Genomic DNA, 17,839 nt, shown 5'->3' on the forward strand with positions numbered 1-17,839 from the left:
TCCTTTGTGCTGAAGATTTTGCCAGCAAAAGACTCTCATTGTCCCCATTTGCCAACAGTTCTCAAACCAAGGATCCAGGGGGAGAGGGCTGGCTCCTGATGGGGGAAGGGGCTTCCCAGAGGCATCTGGCTGCCCACTGTAAGAACAGGATGCTGGACTAGATGGGTTCGCATTTCTATCCCACAGGTGTGATCTGACTTTGTGCAGGTTTCTTGTACCTTAAGGACGTTTTGTTCAGATAAAACTGTATCACGGGTTCGCTGAGAAACCGACCCACCACCTCGGGGATCCGGATTCCAGGGTCGAGGATCTTGATGGTGGGCTCAAACAGGGTCTTCCAAGGCAATCTGCCGTACCGTCTGTGGGCTTCTTCATAACCACGCAGTTCCCCGGGGACAGCGATCCACCGTGACCCTACTTTGAAGCAAACCGGATGCGTCATTTTACAGCTTCCCCACAAAGGTTCCACTTCTAGGCGCCTTCCTCCTCACTGCAGTTACCAAATGGGAGCTCTGAGACAATTCTCTGGCTCCAAATAAGACTGTGGCTCAACTCCTTGCCAGCCTGTGAGGAAAACCTGGGGATCTCGGTTGTGCTTCAGAGCAGCAGGAGCTAGTCTTTATGCTTGCTGATGACAGCTTGGCATCATAGAATCATAGAACTGTAGAACTGGAAGGGACCCTAAGCATCATCTAGCCATGGGTAGGCAAATCAAGGCCTGAGGCCTGGATCCGGCCTAATCGCCTCCTAAATCCGGCCTGTGGACAGTCCAGGAAATCAGCGTGTTTTTACATGAGTAGAATGTGTGTTTTTATTTAAAATGCATCTCTGGGTATTTGTGGGGCATAGGAATTTGTTCTCTTCTTTCCCCAAAAAAATATAGTCCGGCCCCCCACAAGGTCTGAGGGACAGTGGACCGGTCCCTGAATATTGCGTAGGTCATGAGTAGGCAAACTAAGGCCCGGGGGCCGGATCCGGCCCAATTGCCTTCTAAATCCGCCCCACGGACGAGTCTTGGAATCAGCGTGTTTTTACATGAGTAGAATGTGTGTTTTTATTTAAAATGCATCTCTGGGTTATTTGTGGGGCATAGGAATTCGTTCATTTCCCCCCCAAAAAATATAGTCCGGCCCCCCACAAGGTCTGAGGGACAGTGGACCGGCCCCCTGCTGAAAAAGTTTGCTGACCCCTTTTCGAGTCCAACCCCCTGCAATGCAGGAATCTTTTGCCCAGTGTGGGGCTCAAACCCATGTCCTTGAGATTAAGAGTCTTATGGTCTACCAACCGAGCTATCCCTTGGTCAGGAGACCTTGTGGTCTTGCGGCACAAGGGCCATTGACCAGAAATGGGGTGGGGGGCTCAACACTTCTCCTCTTAAAGGGATCCTTCTCCTCTTCAAGGGAATGACTCAGTCGTTGCCTGTGAGCAGTGGGCAGAGCTGCCCCTCCCTCACAACCCTCCTCCCCTCAGCCTTTTTTATATACAAGGACTCTTCTTACCTGGAAAACCCTTCTTACTGCACTCAGCCATCAAATTGCCAGAGATATTCTGCGGGGCCCTCTCACGAGCATTGAGCACCTCCACTTTCCCTGGAGAAATCAAAGGGGCAAATGCCAAGGTGAAGATTGGAGGATGAGTTTAGAATTGATATCCTGCTTTATCACTACCTTTAAGGAGTCTCAAAGCGGCTAACATTCTCCTTTCCCTTCCTCCCCCACAACAAACACTCTGTGAGGTGAGTGGGGCTGAGAGACTTCAGAGAAGTGTGACTGGCCCAAGGTCACCCAGCAGCTGCATGTGGAGGAGCGGAGACGCGAACCCGGTTCACCAGATTACGAGACTACTGCTCTTAACCACTACACCACTGGGACCAATGACCTCAGGCAAACTGGCTTCTCCCATGGCTGTCCCATTTATGTAGTAAGCTGCCTTATTCAGAGTCAGACCCTTTGGTCCATCTAACCCAGTACTGCCTGCACTGACCAGAAGCAATGGCTCTCCAGGGCTTCAGACAGGATTCTGTCTCAAGCCTGGCTGGTGCTCTGAACCGCAGACCAGAAGGAGGGCCTGTGTGACTGGTTTGGTGCAGGGATACCAAAGAAGGATGTCAAAAACAGCAGAATGGCCTGTTTTAGTGATTTAAAAAGGTGTCAACTTACAACACAGAGTGCAAAGTCCTGCTGCCTTTACACAGGGCAAATACCGCAGCAGCGGACTTGTCTGCACCCAGGCAAGTGTTAATAATAATAATATTAATAATAATAATTGTTGCTGTTGTTGTTTTATTTATATCCTGCCCATCTGACTGGGTTGCCCCAGTCATTCTGGGCAGTTTCCAACAAGTATTAAAACACAAAAAAACCATTAAAAGCCTCCCTATATAGGACTGCCTTCATACGTCTTCTAAAAGTCAGATACAGTGGTACCTCGGGTTAAGTACTTATTTCATTCCGGAGGTCTGTTCTTAACCTGAAACTGTTCTTAACCTGAAGCACCACTTTAGCTAATGGGGCCTCCTGCTGCTGCCACACCACCACCGCACGATTTCTATTCTCATCCTGAAACAAAGTTCTTAACCCGAGGTACTATTTCTGGGTTAGCGGAGTCTGTAACCTGAAGCGTTTGTAACCTGAAGCGTATGTAACCCGAGGTAGCACTGTAGTTGCTTATTTCCTTGACATCTGATGGGAGGGCATTCCACAGGGCGGGCGCCACTACTGATAATCTGTTACTAGAGAAGACCCTAGGCTGGAGAAAGACAAGATTCCTCAGGAAGGACTTGCTAAGACTCTGATCCCTTGGGGAACTTGAGTCTGTTTTCCCGGGGGGGGGGGAGGTTGTGAGACTGGTGGGCTTGGGGGCTGTATCAGAGCCAAGGGCCTCTGACCCAATAAACCCAAAGTCCAGAACTTTCTTGTCCTTCATTGGGGCTCCCATTGGGGCCATTCCTCATAGGACCCATGCTTCACGGGACATCCTAGCTGCCAGTGGCGTAGCGTGGGTTGTCAGCACCCGGGGCAAGGCAAGTAATTTGCGCCCCCCACTGCACTGTCCCTCCCCCAGATAGTCCCTCGCTGTCTCTCTGCACCGCACCGCATGCCTGGCACCCCCCCTCCACAGTGGGCGGCGACCCGGCGGCTCGGATCGGATTCGCACAGCCAGCACTGCAGTGAGAGAGAGTGAGTGAGCCAGGTAGGGGCAGAGAGCTGCGAGTGCGAGCGCCCCCCCCCCAGATGTTGCACCTGGTGCGGCTGGCCCCCCCTGCACCCCCCACGCTACGCCACTGCTAGCTGCCCCGCCCCACAACAGCTGAGAGGTTTGTTGGGTTTCGGAGCACGTTTTGCTCAGAGATTTGGAGAAGGGGCCATTATCTGCAGTTTCAGCATTGCCATGTGCGTGTGTCAGGGGGAGATTGTGATGATCACCAGCGACTGTGCCACCTTCCCCTGTGCTGCACAAACTTGCCCCATGATCTCTCCAGCGCATAAAGCAAATGCAGCTTGCCACAAAGCTTCTTACTGATTTGAAAAGCAGGATAGGGGGAGGGCACCCTGTTTGGCTGGGCTGGATGACTCCCGAGCCAGAATTAAGATTGCCGAAAGAAATATCAACAACCTCAGATATGCAGATGACACAACCTTGATGGCAGAAAGTGAGGAGGAATTAAAGAACCTTTTAATGAGGGTGAAGAGGAGAGCGCAAAATATGGTCTGAAGCTCAGCATCAAAAAAACAAAGATCATGGCCACTGGGCCCATCACCTCCTGGCAAATAGAAGGGGAAGAAATGGAAGCAGTGAGAGATTTTACTTTCTTGGGCTCCATGATCACTGCAGATGGTGGCGGCAGCCACGAAATTCTTGGGAGAAAAAGCAATGCTTCTTGGGAGAAAAGCAATGAGAAACCTAGACAGCATCTTAAAAAGCAGAGACATCACCTTGCCAACAAAGGTCCGCATAGTTAAAGCTATGGTTTTCCCAGTAGTGATGTATGGAAGTGAGAGCTGGACCATAAAGAAGGCTGATTGCCGAAGAATTGATGCTTTTGAATTATGGTGCTGGAAGAGACTCTTGAGAGTCCCATGGACTGCAAGAAGATCAAACCTCTCCATTCTGAAGGAAATCAGCCCTGAGTGCTCACTGCAAGGACAGATCCTGAAGCTGAGGCTTCAATACTTTGGCCACCTCATGAGAAGAGAAGACTCCCTGGAAAAGACCCTGATATTGGGAAAGATGGAGGGCACAAGGAGAAGGGGATGACAGAGGATGAGATGGTGGGACAGTGTTCTTGAAGCTACAAACATGAATCTGAGCAAACTGTGGGAGGCAGTGGAAGACAGGAGTGCCTGGAGTGCTCTGGTCCAGGGGGTCACGAAGAGTCGGACACAACTAAACGACTAAACAACAACAACCCTGTTTGGCGCTGGTTTGGAAATCGAAGATCCAAAGGGGCCGCTTTTGCCACACCCTTGGATGCCTCCACCAATTAATCCTTCATGGAGAAATAGACTTGGTGCGGTAATGTGCACTGGCTGTGCCTACCTGTGGATGCGTTATAGATGGTGAAGATTACACCTCCGCCGAGGCCCATGCTTTGCGGGTTCAGGACAGCGGTACAGATCAAGGCAGCGATGGTAGCGTCGACAGCTGAGCCTCCCTGCTTCAAGATATCCCTGTTCAGAAGAAAGAGGAGGGGGCATTCAAAAGTCACAAAATAATAATAATTAATAATAATAATAATAATAATAATAATAATAATAATTTTATTTATAACCCGCCCATCTGGCTGGGTTTCCCCAACCACTCTGGGCAGCTTACAACACATAAAAAACTGTAAAACATTAAACATAAAAAAATTCCTGATACAATGGCTAAACTGACCGGAAAGCTCAGGAACCAAAAAGACAAAAACTTTTAAGAAAGGATGAGGGGGTAAAATTATAATATATTTAGGAGACCACTGTAAGCAGATGAAAATATTAGCAGGACTTTAAGAACACTTGTAATGTAACAATCACTATGGACAGATACAAAACGTGGATCACGAAATAATATGCAGATGAAAATGTCCGCAATGAGACCCAAGGAGGGGATGGGGGGGAAGTCGGGAGATTCAGAGAAATCTCAACATTCCTTTGGTATTGTTATAACTTTACGCTTGTAAAACCAAATAAAAATAATTATTTTTTTAAAAAATCCCGATATAGGGTTGCCTTCAGGTGTCTTCTAAAAGTCAGATAGTTGTTTATTTCCTTGACATCTGGTGGGAGGGAGTTCCACAGGGCGGGTGCCACTACCGAGAAGGCCCTCTGTCTGGTTCCCTGTAACTTGGCTTCTTGCAGTGAGGGAACTGTCAGGAAATCCTTGGAGCTGGACCTCAGTGTCCGGGTAGAACAATGGGGGTGGAGACGCTCCTTCAGGTATACAGGACCGAGGCTGTTTAGGGCTTTAAAGGTCAGCACCAACATTTTGAATTGTGCTCGGAAACGCACTGGGAGCCAATGTAGGTCTTTCAGGACCAGTGTTATATGGTCTCGACGGCCGCTTCTAAAGAATGGGGGTGGGAATGGCTCTCATTTTAAAAAGTGGGCAAAGAAGAGATTGGTGGCCGGAGGGCGGGGGGGGGGCACAGTAAAACCAGGAAGGAACAAGGGCTCCACCAACTATTTTGAGGCCTCAGAGTACATTTGGAAATCTAAGAAACAGTCATGGGTGCCACAAAATACCCATTTCACAGAAGAAAAACTGAAGACGATCAGAATGCCCCCCAATAACCCTGAACACACACTGGAAACAATTAAAACAGACCAAGAACAAATCAGTCCCTCCCACCCCCACAAATGACTCCCCTGAAAAGTCCAAAAACCTTGTTTAAAAAATTGAGAATATGGTCTGAATGTCCCCCCCCACACACACACACACTAGTGTTAATTTGTGAAAGGGATGTGTTTCCCACACCATGGAAAAAACAGGCTCCTTTGGGAGGAAGGATCAACTATGAAGAAATAATGAATAATTTTTGCACACCTTTGACATATCACCTCTGACATGTCGCCTTTCCTCCAAACTGAAAAGTCCCAAATGTCGCAACTTTTCTTCACGTGGGGGTTTCCTTGCCCTTTTCTGAACCTTTTCCAACTCTTCCATCTATTTTGTGAAGCGATTTCACCAGGACTGCAGGGACTATTCCAGCTGCACCACAGTTTTGAATTAGGGCTTTATGGTACTGGCAGTTTTAGTTTCAGTCCCTTAGCGTGGAATTCCCCCTTCTCCCTTCATTGAGCTGTCCAATACAACTCCAAGATGGATGTTCTTTGGAAACAGATACTGCCAACTGCTAAATGCCTCTCCTCTATAGATGCCTTTCATTTGCTTGTGATGAAGACAAAAGCTTTATAGATACATATACATCATCCATAGGATGGGGAGCTCAATTGTCTGCTGGTTCAGCTAGACTGAAATCTCCAGGTGGGCTGTCTGCTTTTAAGGTTTCAGAAGTGGCCACTGTGGTTCTTAATACAGGCCTAACTGTGTTGTTTTTTAATTTTTGATTTTTGATATTTGATTTTCAGTTATATACATTTCAATAGTTTTACAGTCAACATTTCAAAACTCGACTTCCTTCCTCCTCTTTCTGCAGTTCCTTAAATTTATTTTATATCATTTTCTGCATATTCTAAATTAACTTAACTTACTCTTATATTCATCTACAGTGGTACCTCTGTTCTGCGCATACTTGCTGCACGGTAGAGCGCTTCTGCACATGCTCACGGGGTGAAACCTGGAAAAATACTTCCGGGTTTGCCACATGCGTATCCCAAAGGACACGTAACCAGAGGTGCTCATAAGTAGAGGTACCACTGTAATTTAACTATATACACTTATGAAACTGCAGGTTATTACAATAATCCTGCCAATGTTCTTATCTTTTTACAGCTTATTTGTAAATATTCAATAAACCATTTCCGTTCTTTTATTAAAAGTTTGTTATCTTGATTTCTTATTTTTTTCTGGTAAGTTTCACCATTTCGGCATAGTCCATAAGTTTTTGTCTCCATTCTTCTTTCGTCGGGACTTCTTCTTTCCATTCTGGGGCAAATAACATTCTTGCCGCTGTAGTCGCATACATGAATAAATCTCTGTATTGTTTAGGTAGTTCTACCCCTATAATTCCCAAAAGGCACTACTGTGTTGTTGTTGTTTTTAAGGAAGCTTTTACAAAAGAAATCCCAGGGTCTATTGTGTCATCTGCTTTTAAAACTGAAGCTTGCTCGTTTCTAAAGTGCTGTTGGTTTTTAATGTTTATTTTTTTTTCTTTTGGGTTAAATTTTTGTGTTCTTTTAAAACGGTGCTAGTTTTGTATAAACCACCTTTTGTACTTTAGCAGGAAGGTGGGGTATAAATTCAACAACAGCAGCAGCAGCAGAACTGTCTCAAGGACTACATGTGGTTTTCTTAATCACTAGGAGGGATCAGGGAGGGCATTTCCATCAAACAGCTTCCAGTTTTTGTTTGCAGCTTTTATCTCTGCAAAACGCCTTTCCTCCATTTGTTGTTTCAAAGCCACTTTTTAAAGAAAAGGTTCCCTTTGCCATTATCTGTTCATTTCCCTTTGTGTTTGCAGCCTATTATAGGGAGCAGGTGGTGTTGTGGTCTAAACCACTGAGCCTCTTGGGCTTGCAGATCGGAAGGTCAGTGATTCAAATCCCTGCAATGGGTGAGCTCCCGTTGCTCTATCCCAGCTCCTGCCAACCTAGCTGTTCGAAAGCACACCAGTGCAAGTAGATAAATAAGGTAAAGGGACCCCTGACCATTAGGTCCAGTCGTGAACGACTCTGGGGTTGCAGCACTCATCTCGCTTTATTGGCCAAGGGAGCCGGCATACAGCTTCCGGGTCATGTGTCCAGCATAACTAAGCCGCTTCTGGCGAACCAGAGCAGCGCATGGAAACACCGTTTACCTTCCCGCTGGAGCGGTACCTATTTATCTACTTGTACTTTGACTTGCTTTTGAACTGCTAGGTTTGCAGGAGCTGGGACCGAGCAACGGGAGCTCACCCCGTCTTGGGGATTCGAATCACTGACCTTCTGATTGGCAAGTCCTAGGCTCTGTGCTTTAACCCACAGCGCCACCTGTGTCCCAAGTAGATAAATAGGGGGTTATTATAACAAAAGGGGGGGAACCCTATGTAAAATCGCATAGACAATTTTTGTGCTCTACAGCGCCATCTGGTGTCGTGTCTTTACAACGGAGTTGCAACGATATAACTGACTGAGTGTAGCTGAGTCTCTGTCCTCACAGTGGCCAACCAGATGCCCCAATGGGAAAACCTACAAGCAGGGCCCTAGTACCACCCCATCTCCAGTGGTTTTCAGAAGCCTTGCTGTCTCCAACCATAGAACCAGAGCACAGCCATTCTGACTAGTAGCGATGGATAGTCCTCTCCTTCAAGCATTTGTCTAATTCTCTTTTCAAGCCATACACGTTGGAGACCTTCATAGATAGGTATGGAGCAAGTTCCATACCTTATCTATATGCACTGCATACATAAGAATCACGTGCTCTTAACCACACATGTCCTGTGCTTCCACAGACGTATACTTTGACCCTCCGCCGTGTGAAGAAAACCATAACAGTGTTTGGAGAAACGGAGGAGAACTGGGAGGATAGCAAGAAAAGCAGAGAGGATGGAAGGTCCTAAGATTAGAGGGGAATGCCAAGATCTGCAAATATTTGAGAAAGGAGGGAGATAAAGGCCTCTATGGCTTTGAAGGAGGAGATAAGGCAGAGGGGTTCGCTGGCTGGCTGGGATGGAAAATGCCTTTATTAGATATCTGAGAGGGAAATGCCTTCACATCGGGTGATCGATTGGCCAATGGAATGTTGGCTTTCCAATCCAGAGTTGGATCACCTTCCTTGGGAGGTTTGTGAAGGAGACTCCAGGATGTAATCCACCCATTGGAGGGAGGGACGGGGGAAGCAAATCTGCCCTATCTCATTTTTCCCAGTCTTAAATTCAGCTCTCCACATTTCCATGGCAGTTTGCATTATTTTATATTACCATTTTAAAGAAAGTGTTGTAAACAAAAATTGCCCTTTTCCCTTATGGGGGTATCCAAGAGCCCATATAGAGTCCTTACATGGGTTCCCTATTGGTAGGAGAAAATAACAGAGGCCAGCCAGAGAATATTGAGAAGCAAAGCAGCTAGTAAGCCTGATCTTTATTGATTTGTTGCAACAGGGTCCTCACTCACCACACGAAGGAGGGAGGAGGAACCCAGAACAATGGTTTGCAAGCCCTTATATAGACTTTTGAAATTGCCATCCTATAGATCAAGACCACCCCCACATACATCATACATACATCACAGAAGGGGAGTAGCTCAAGACCACCACCTCAGATACATCATACCTACATCACAGAAAAGGCGGTCTAAAACAGAAATTTGAATGTTGTTTTTCTCCTGTCTGGCAGGTTACTTGATTGGATACCCTGGGGAGCCTGGCCAGTCTTTTGTAATGCTAAATACTTAGTAATGATAAATACTTAGTTCCTGAGTCAGGTCACAGGCTCACCCTATTCAAACAAAGACATACCCTTAAGACAGGATTTGTGAAGGAAAAGACAATGGGGAGGCTTTTCCATTTTCCTTTGACCTTGCAGAGAAAACATTTGGTCAGTTTGGGACAGTTTGGGAATAAAAAATGGTTCCGGGTCGGTCTTCCTGTGCTGATCTATGTACGTGCTTGGTTGGTACACTTATGAACATTTGACATATATCTAAGACCTCAAAATTCCTATCACAGAACTCAGCACCATTTTGGTGTCCAGTTCTCCTGACGTACATGCCCTCGTAAGAAATTTTCTCCTAGTACCTAACTCTTTTTTTGCAAGCTGTTTTTAACTAACGTATCTATTTTTAAAACGCAAGCTTTATCTAATCTTTCTCATGCACGTTGCTTGCGCTGCAAAATCTGGAGAAGTGCCAGTTTCAAACGATGGCAATAGATAATAGAATTCTAGAGTTGCAAGGGACCCTGAGGATCATCAAATCAAACCCCTTACAATAAAGGAATATGCAGCTTGTCCCATATAGGAATCGAACCTGCAACCTTGGTGTTATAACAGCACCATTCATTCCTCTACCCCACAGGTGGGGGAATCATAGAACTGTAGAGCTGGAAGGGACCCAAAGGACCATCTAATGCAACTAGATGCAGTGTAGGAATCCCAGCTAAAGCAGGTAGGAATATGCTCTGTGTCTCATAAGGGGTTCCTTGGAGGAAGGGGGGTACCAGGAACAGTGGCGTAGCGTGGGTTGTCAGCACCCGGGGCAAGGCAAGCAATTTGTGCCCCCTAACCCATGGATTTGCACCCCCTAACACTAACCCCCAGATGTTGCGCCCGGTGCGGCCGGCCCCCCCTGCACTCCCCACGCTACGCCACTGACCAGGAAGGAGGGGGAAAGAGAGCTGTTCTGAGCACTGGGGGTGGGGGAGCAATAACTTCCTGGGGATTTTCGCTTCAGAGAACTATACCTGTGAGATGAAATGGTTGGAGTATAGTGGAAGGCTGTCAACTCCCCCTGGAAGCAAGAGAAGGTCAGGTGGGGGGGCAGTGGTGGTTCATAGACCCAGCTCCCCAGAGACATGTCTGGGCCAACAATCCCCCATCTCACTACTTTCTGCCTGCTGCTTCTAACATCCAGCAGCTTCTGATTTGGCACCCCATTGACATACAGGTGGAATCTACACGCATATAAAAAACGTTGTGAAAATGTTTCTTTTTTAAAAAAAAAAAGCTTTGAAAAATACATTGGATTTGGCGTAGCTCACTGTCACCATCTAGTGTTGAATTTGTATATTGCACTTTACATTTAAAGCGTTTTATTTGCAGCTGTATAGCTGAGTCCACGGGATGCGGGTGGTGCTGTGGGTTAAACCAGAGCTAGGACTTGCCGATCAGAAGGTTGGCTGTTCGAATCCCCGCAACAGGGTGAGCTCCCGTTACTCGGTCCCTGCTCCTGCCAACCTAGCAGTTCGAAAGCACGTCAAAGTGCAAGTAGATAAATAGGTACCGCTCCGACGGGAAGGTAAACGCCATTTCTGTGCGCTGCTCTAGTTCACCAGAAGCGGCTTAGTCCTGCTGGCCACATGACCCGGAAGCTGTACGCCGGCTCCCTCGGCCAATAAAGCGAGATGAGTGCCGCAACCCCAGAGTCGGCCACAAGTGGACCTAATGGTCAGGGGTCCCTTTACCTTTACCTTCAGCTGAGTCCACAGTCTGCATAAACATTCTCATTCACGACACAATTATGCCTCCCCCGCCCCACAAAGTAATGGCTTGGTGGCCTGGGCCAGGATCCCTGAACCCTGTTAAAAGTCCCCTTCCCTCCACGCTTGCTTCGGGCTCCAGGGATGACTGTCATATGCTCCAAGGGCCCGAATTTGCCAGAGTCAACCCTCTCTTCTATTTCCCTCCTACTTTCTGGGTTGCTTAATTCAGATCGTGTCTGTGTCCAGGGTTCCCTTACCCCACTGAGGTCTCTATGAGCCCCTGCGTGGAGAATGGTCTTGTGTCTTGTATAGTGCAGTCTTCCCCAACCTGGTGCCCTCCCGATCTTTTAGACTCCAACTCCCATCAGCTCTGAGTGCTAGCTCTCCTCCTAAAAAGTAAGAGGAAAGTCTGTGTGTCTTATGGAGCAAATGTGTGGTCTCTGGAGCTGAATTGCCCAGGGGCGAAAAGCAGATCATCCTTTTTTTTTATTTTTAGAAAGAGGGAAGGGGGTGTTGAAATGAAGCCACTGAGCAGCTGGTTGGCAAGCCATCAGGAGGGAGATAAGGGACGCTAGCGATAAAGGAGGCTGCCTGGGAGGGGGGAGGTAAAAGCACATGGATCCTCAGGATTTTTGCACTAGGTCACCCCAAACTCACCATCAGATCACATAGCATGATCACGGCTACAGCCCGCACCAAAAAGACACACGCACCCACTGTTTCATGGGGCCGCAACGGCGCAAAAATGTGGTTACAAAGCACAGATCCGCATGGATCCTCAGGATTTTTGCATTGGGTCACCCCAAATTCACCATCAGGTCACATAGCATGTGTGTGGCCACAGTACGAACCACAAAAGTCATACATCCACTGTTTCGTTCAGAATTTTTTTTTTTTCTTGTTTTCCTCCTCTAAAAACTAGGTGCGTCTTATGGTCAGGTGCGTCTTATGTAGTGAAAAACACGGTGTTTAAACAACAACAGTCGGGCTGGTGGTTTCTATCCATGGAATTGGGGAGGTGTGCACCTTTTCAGGCTGCAAAATGATTGGGGCTAGCCCCAATTTTTGCAGGGCAAGGGTGATTTTTTAGCAGATCCCTACCCAAACAGCCTTCTTAGTTTAAGAACATAAAAGAATACCAGACGAGCCCGCTGGATCTGGCCAATGGTCCATGTAGCCCAGCATCCTGTTCTCACAGTGGTCAAACAGAGGCCCGAAGGGGGCAGGAGGGAACCCTCAAACAGGATTCAAGCACAAAAGCCTTCTCCCCTCTTGGGTTTGAGATTTACAGGTTGTATGGCTTTAGGGACGCGGGTGGCGCTGTGGGTAAAAGCCTCAGTGCCTAGGACTTGCCGATCATCAGGTTGGCGGTTCGAATCCCCGCGGCGGGGTGCACTCCCGTTGCTCGGTCCCAGCGCCTGCCAACCTAGCAGTTCGAAAGCACCCTCGGGTGCAAGTAGATAAGTAGGGACTGTTTACTGGCGGGAAGGTAAACGGCGTTTCCGTGTGCTGCGCTGGCTCGCCAGATGCAGCTTTGTCACACTGGCCACGTGACCCGGAAGTGTCTCCGGACAGCGCTGGCCCCCGGCCTCTTAAGTGAGATGGGCGCACAACCCTAGAGTCTGTCAAGACTGGCCCGTACGGGCAGGGGTACCTTTACCTATGGCTTTAAAGGAAAACCTACTAAAAATGATGTATAGATGGCACTTGACGCCAGTAAAATTAGCTAAAATGTATAGGAAAAAAGAAAGGAAATGTTGGAAATGTAAAAAGGTAGACGGGGATTATTTTCATATGTGGTGGACCTGTGACAAGGTTAACAAATTTAGGGAATCAATTTATAATGAACTCAAAAAAATATTTAGGTATACCTTCCCCAAAAGACTGGAAGCGTGTCTATTAGGCTTAATAGGAACAGAAATTAAAATGCGAGACCAAAATCTGTTTATGTATGCTACGGCCCCCGCAAGAACCCTCCTGGCCCAAAGGTGGAAAATACAAGACATACCAACTATCCAAGAGTGGCAGGTGAAACTGACAGAATATGCAAAACTTGCCAAATTGTCAGGGAGGATCCGGGACCAGGAAGATCAAAGATACCAAAATAATTGGAGTAAATTTATTGAATATTTAAAGAAGAATTGGAAAGAGGTTAAGACACTAGCAGGATTGACATAATACCTCCAATGTATAATAGTATTATTATGAGAATGATGTGCGAGATAGAAAGGGGTTAAATATACCAATTGTAGGGAGGGAGGGGAGTCGCGACTCGGCAGAGTCAAAGGTAATGTATGGTTTTATTATGGTTTGTTGGAAAAGAATATGTAAAGAAAACATTAAAAATTTACTCTGGAAAAAAAGTCTTCTCCCCTCCTGAGGTTTCCAGCAGCTGGAATTCAGAATCATTGCTGCCTCTGACCCATAGAGCCAGTGGTGTAGCGTGGGTTGTCAGCACCCGGGGCAAGGCAAGTAATTTGCGCCCCCCCCCCCGCTGCACTGTCCCTCCCCCAGATAGTCCCTCGCTCTCTCTCCGCACCGCACCGCACGCCTGGCACCCTCCCCTCCACAGTGGGCGGCGACCCGGCGGCTCGGATCGGATTCGCACAGCCTGCACTGCAGTGAGAGAGAGTGAGTGAGCCAGGTAGGGGCAGAGAGCTGCGAGTGCGAGCGCCCCCCCCCCGATGTTGCGCCCGGTGCGGCTGGCCCCCCCCCCTGAACCCCCCACGCTACGCCACTGCATAGAGCCAGCCAGTGCATTGCCATCCTGGCTAGTAGTTGTCAATAGCCCTCTCCTCCATGGATTTGCCCAGCCTTTCTCAACCTGTGGGTTCCCAGATGTTGTTGAACTACAACTCCCATCACCCCTAGCTAGCGTGGCCAGTGCTCAGGGATGATGGGAGTTGTAGTCCAACAACATTGGGGGGGCCCACAGGTTGAGAACTGCTGGATTTGTCTAACCATGGGCGCGGCTTCCCCTAAACCAAGTCAACAAATAAAAGTACTTAACTAAAACGGTAGAAAGATTTTGGCAGATATTTCCGAGTGCTTGGGGTCAAAAGAAAATAATACAAAAGAACCGTTGTTGAGACATTGCTTTCTGAATCTGCTAGAGGACAGTGGCAGGTAAGTGTTCTGCCCCACCCTCCAAAATAACCACAAATCCTGGCTGCACCCATGATTCTAATCCTCTTCTAAAGCCATCCGGGCTTAAACATAAGGAAGAACTTTCTGACAATAAGAGATGATAAACAGCAGGAGGAACTTCTCCAGGAGGTAGCTGTGGACTCTCTCCTCCATTGGAGATTGTTAAGCAGAGGTTAGATGGCCACCTGCCACGGGTGCTTTAGTTAAAATTCCTGCATTGCAGGGGGTTGGACTGGATGACCCTCGGGTCCCTTCCGACTCTACAATTCAATGATTCCATGTAGGAGCACAGGACAGAATATTGTGGCCCCGAAGGTGATGTCCAGGGTGACAAGGAGGTCTCGCCCTGGGGAGGTGAAGGACTCCTGGAAAAACCCTTGGCTGGAGCCAGGGGTGCCAACTTGAATAAAATATTGGGGGGGGGGGACACACAGGTAAGCCTCACCTCAGTTAATTGATCACACGATGGGACACACCAACACCATTTGAATGACAAGGGCCATCAACTTTGGGGGAACCCAGCCCACCCCAAAAAGTATTTGGCTCCTCTGGGTGAAGCAGGGGAGAGTTTGAAGTCACAACAAGTGCCAAGGCAAGTCCCATCTCAGAAGGAGAAACCACTGTCTCTCTTTCTCTGGCCTGACTGAGCTGTGATGCAAAGACCCAGAAATGCCAAGAGCCCAGGAAGGGTGTGTGTGTGTGTGTGTGTGTGTGTACACAGAGGCTTGGAAAAGAGAGTCCCAGAGACAGAAGACCCCCTTCCCGCCCCTCCATCGCCCTCCAGCCCGACCCTCTTACCTGCCAATGTCGGAGCAGGTTTGGGTGTCCGCCGCCACCGCTGCCCGATTGTACCTCGGAGGAGCGCACCGGGACCGGGTCAGGAGCACGGCTAGGATCGCGGCTCCCGCCAGGGCCACCAAGCCCACCAGAGCCAGGCAGCAGAGCTTGCCGCGCGATAGACCCATTTCACAGACGGCGCGACTCCGGCTCCGAGAGGAGGCAGAGGTAGCTCACCCCACGCGGCTGCTCTTGCGTTGGCTAGTGCTGCAGGCGCCGGCCGGAGCTGGGCCTTTTTAAGGGGCTGCCCCCGCCCCCCCGGGGGGGAGGTATGTTTGGCAGAGGGGGAGAGGCCCGCCCCCTGCCCGGCACATCCTTCTCCTATGACAGCAAACTTTTAGAGGAGGGGGACGGGACTGCGTGAGAGTCAGAGCTAAGCCAGTGTGGAAAACTTCCAGGATTTTCCGAACGCAGTGGAGGCTGCCTGTTGCGCTCTGGCTACTGCGGAATTGGGTCTGGTCTATTAAAACGGTTTATGGAAGGTCCCTTGCAGGCAAGCTTGCAGCAGGAGCTCCCGTCTAAGCCAAGGGGAGAGAGAGAGAGAGAGAGAGAGAGAGAGAGAGAGAGAGAGAGAGTGCTGCCCTTAAAGGGAAAACGCGCAGTTTCATTCCCCCTCCTGAATCCAACCCGCAAATATCAGCATGCGTCAGGCTGCTTCTCCCGATTCCCCGTTTACTGAGCCGCCTTCCTGACCCGTCGAGCAAAGTTTGCTTGGAGGCGAGACGACGTCCGCCTTGCTGGCGGGGAGGTGAGACGACGTTGCGTTGAAGCAAGCACTTCGCCCGCCTTCCCAATGCCTTTCCCCTTCTCACTTTCCTTCTCGCAAAAACAAGCTTGGTTTTGAATGGCGGAAACGTCCCGAATAAACTTCAGTTGCCCGACCTGGGATCGCTCAGTCAGTAGAGCTATCCCAGGTCACTAGGGTTGACGGTTCGAGCCCCGCTTTGGATAAAAGATTCCTGCATTGCAAGAAGTTGGAAGGGATGACTCTTGCGGCCCCTTGAAACTCTACGATCCTATGATTTTATGACCTGCATTTGCCGGGATATGACGGACTCGCGGCCGAAAACAGGGGCGAGGTGGGGGTGGGGTGGGGCTCATCCATGCCAGAAGTACCTTCCCCGGTTGCAAAGCTGGGCTCCTTTCGAATCCACATGGAACAGGGAGAGATGAACTCGAAGGTCAGGCCAAGGCAGGGACAGGGGCTCATAAGGATGCATAGACACGTGTGCTAAAAGCTTCGCAAAGGTGGATTTCAGCTGGGAGAGTCCAAGGACCAAAGACTCACACTGGAGGGAGCGTTCTGGAGACACGTGCCTGCTCTGCTCGTTTGCTGGTTAGTGATAAGCATGTTTGGGACTCTGTTTTTATGCAAAGATCATATTCTAGGCGTCTTCCGTAAGGCTCTCTCTTCTGACTCCTGGAAGTGGTCCTGTTAGATCTGCCCAGATGAAGCCAGGTGTGACCTGGGGATTGATCCCGTTCTGAGTTGGTGTGTGTTTGTTGCACAGATTGCCATCGTGGGTTGTTGTTGTTTAGTCGTGTCCGACTCTTCGCGACCCCCTGGACCAGAGCACGCCAGGCACTCATGTCTTCCACTGCCTCCGGCAGTTTGGTCAAACTCATGGTGGTAGCTTCGAGAACACTGTCCAACCATCTCGCCCTCTGTTGTCCCCTTCTCCTTGTGCTCTCAATCTTTCCCAACATCAGGGTCTTTTCCAGGGAGTCTTCTCTTCTCATGAAGACCAAGTATTGGAGCCTCAGCTTCAGGATCTGTCCTTCCAGTGAGCACTCAGGGCTGATTTCCTTCAGAATGGAGAGGTTTGATCTTCTTGCAGTCCATGGGACTCTCAAGAGTCTCCTCCAGCACCATAATTCAAAAGCATCAATTCTTCAGCGATCAGCCTTCTTTATGGTCCAGCTCTTACTTCCATACATCACTACTGGGAAAACCATAGCTTTAACTATACGGGCCTTTGTTGGCAAGGTGATGTCTCTGCTTTTTAAGATGCTGTCTAGGTTTGTCATTGGCCATTGTGGGTATCTGATCCAAATCAGGACCCTGGCTTGGCTGGGGGAGGCAGACAAGAGCAGGACCCCATTAGCATCCAGATCAGGGTCCCCTTGCCTGCAATTTGCATTAGGGGGATAAACCCCCGAATCGTTCAGGATGCAAAGGGTTAAAGCCGGAGTGGCACCACAGCAGCAATCCTATATATAAAAAAACCCCACAAATTTTTCTTTGCTAATTTATACACACGGGTGCATATTTTGGCCAATTTTAAGGGACAGCAAACCAACTCTGTCTGTGGAGTGACTCCCCCTCCCCTTTCAATTTTTAAAAAGGTTTTATCTTAAATTTTAGGTCTGGTGTGAAAGATCCCTGGCCCACCTCCTAGGCAGTTCCGTTTTAAAAGACCCCCACCCATGCTAGGGTCTCGATCTGGATCCCCAGCCCCAAAGTCCTGGCAATTTGTGTAAATAAACAAACCTTTTAGGCTTCAGGACATAGAGATACAGCTAACATATCATCTAGTCTTGCTCTAAGTTGGCAAGCAGTCACATCCCAGCACTCAGAACC

General features: G+C 48.7%; 1 protein-coding gene across 2 annotated transcripts in view; it reads right to left on the minus strand.

The window, feature by feature from the left end:
• The window catches only part of GGT5 (gamma-glutamyltransferase 5), a 29,786-nt gene extending 14,013 nt beyond the window's left edge, over window positions 1–15,773 (minus strand). The window contains exons 1-4 of one of the 2 annotated variants that reach the window (XM_083417786.1): window positions 15,220–15,773; window positions 4,540–4,670; window positions 1,500–1,589; window positions 219–417 (exon numbers count right to left, since the gene is read on the minus strand). In XM_083417786.1, coding sequence (XP_083273912.1) covers window positions 219–417; window positions 1,500–1,589; window positions 4,540–4,670; window positions 15,220–15,386 — 587 coding nt within the window. In that variant the 5' untranslated portion in view covers window positions 15,387–15,773. The remainder of the gene's footprint in view (window positions 1–218; window positions 418–1,499; window positions 1,590–4,539; window positions 4,671–15,219) is intronic. The other variant, XM_083417787.1, reaches the window with a different exon arrangement.
• Window positions 15,774–17,839: the final 2,066 nt, after the last annotated feature.

Source organism: Podarcis tiliguerta, assembly GCF_965153285.1.
Source record: "Podarcis tiliguerta genome assembly, chromosome: 16".
In the NCBI taxonomy this organism is placed as follows: Eukaryota; Metazoa; Chordata; class Lepidosauria; order Squamata; family Lacertidae; genus Podarcis; species Podarcis tiliguerta.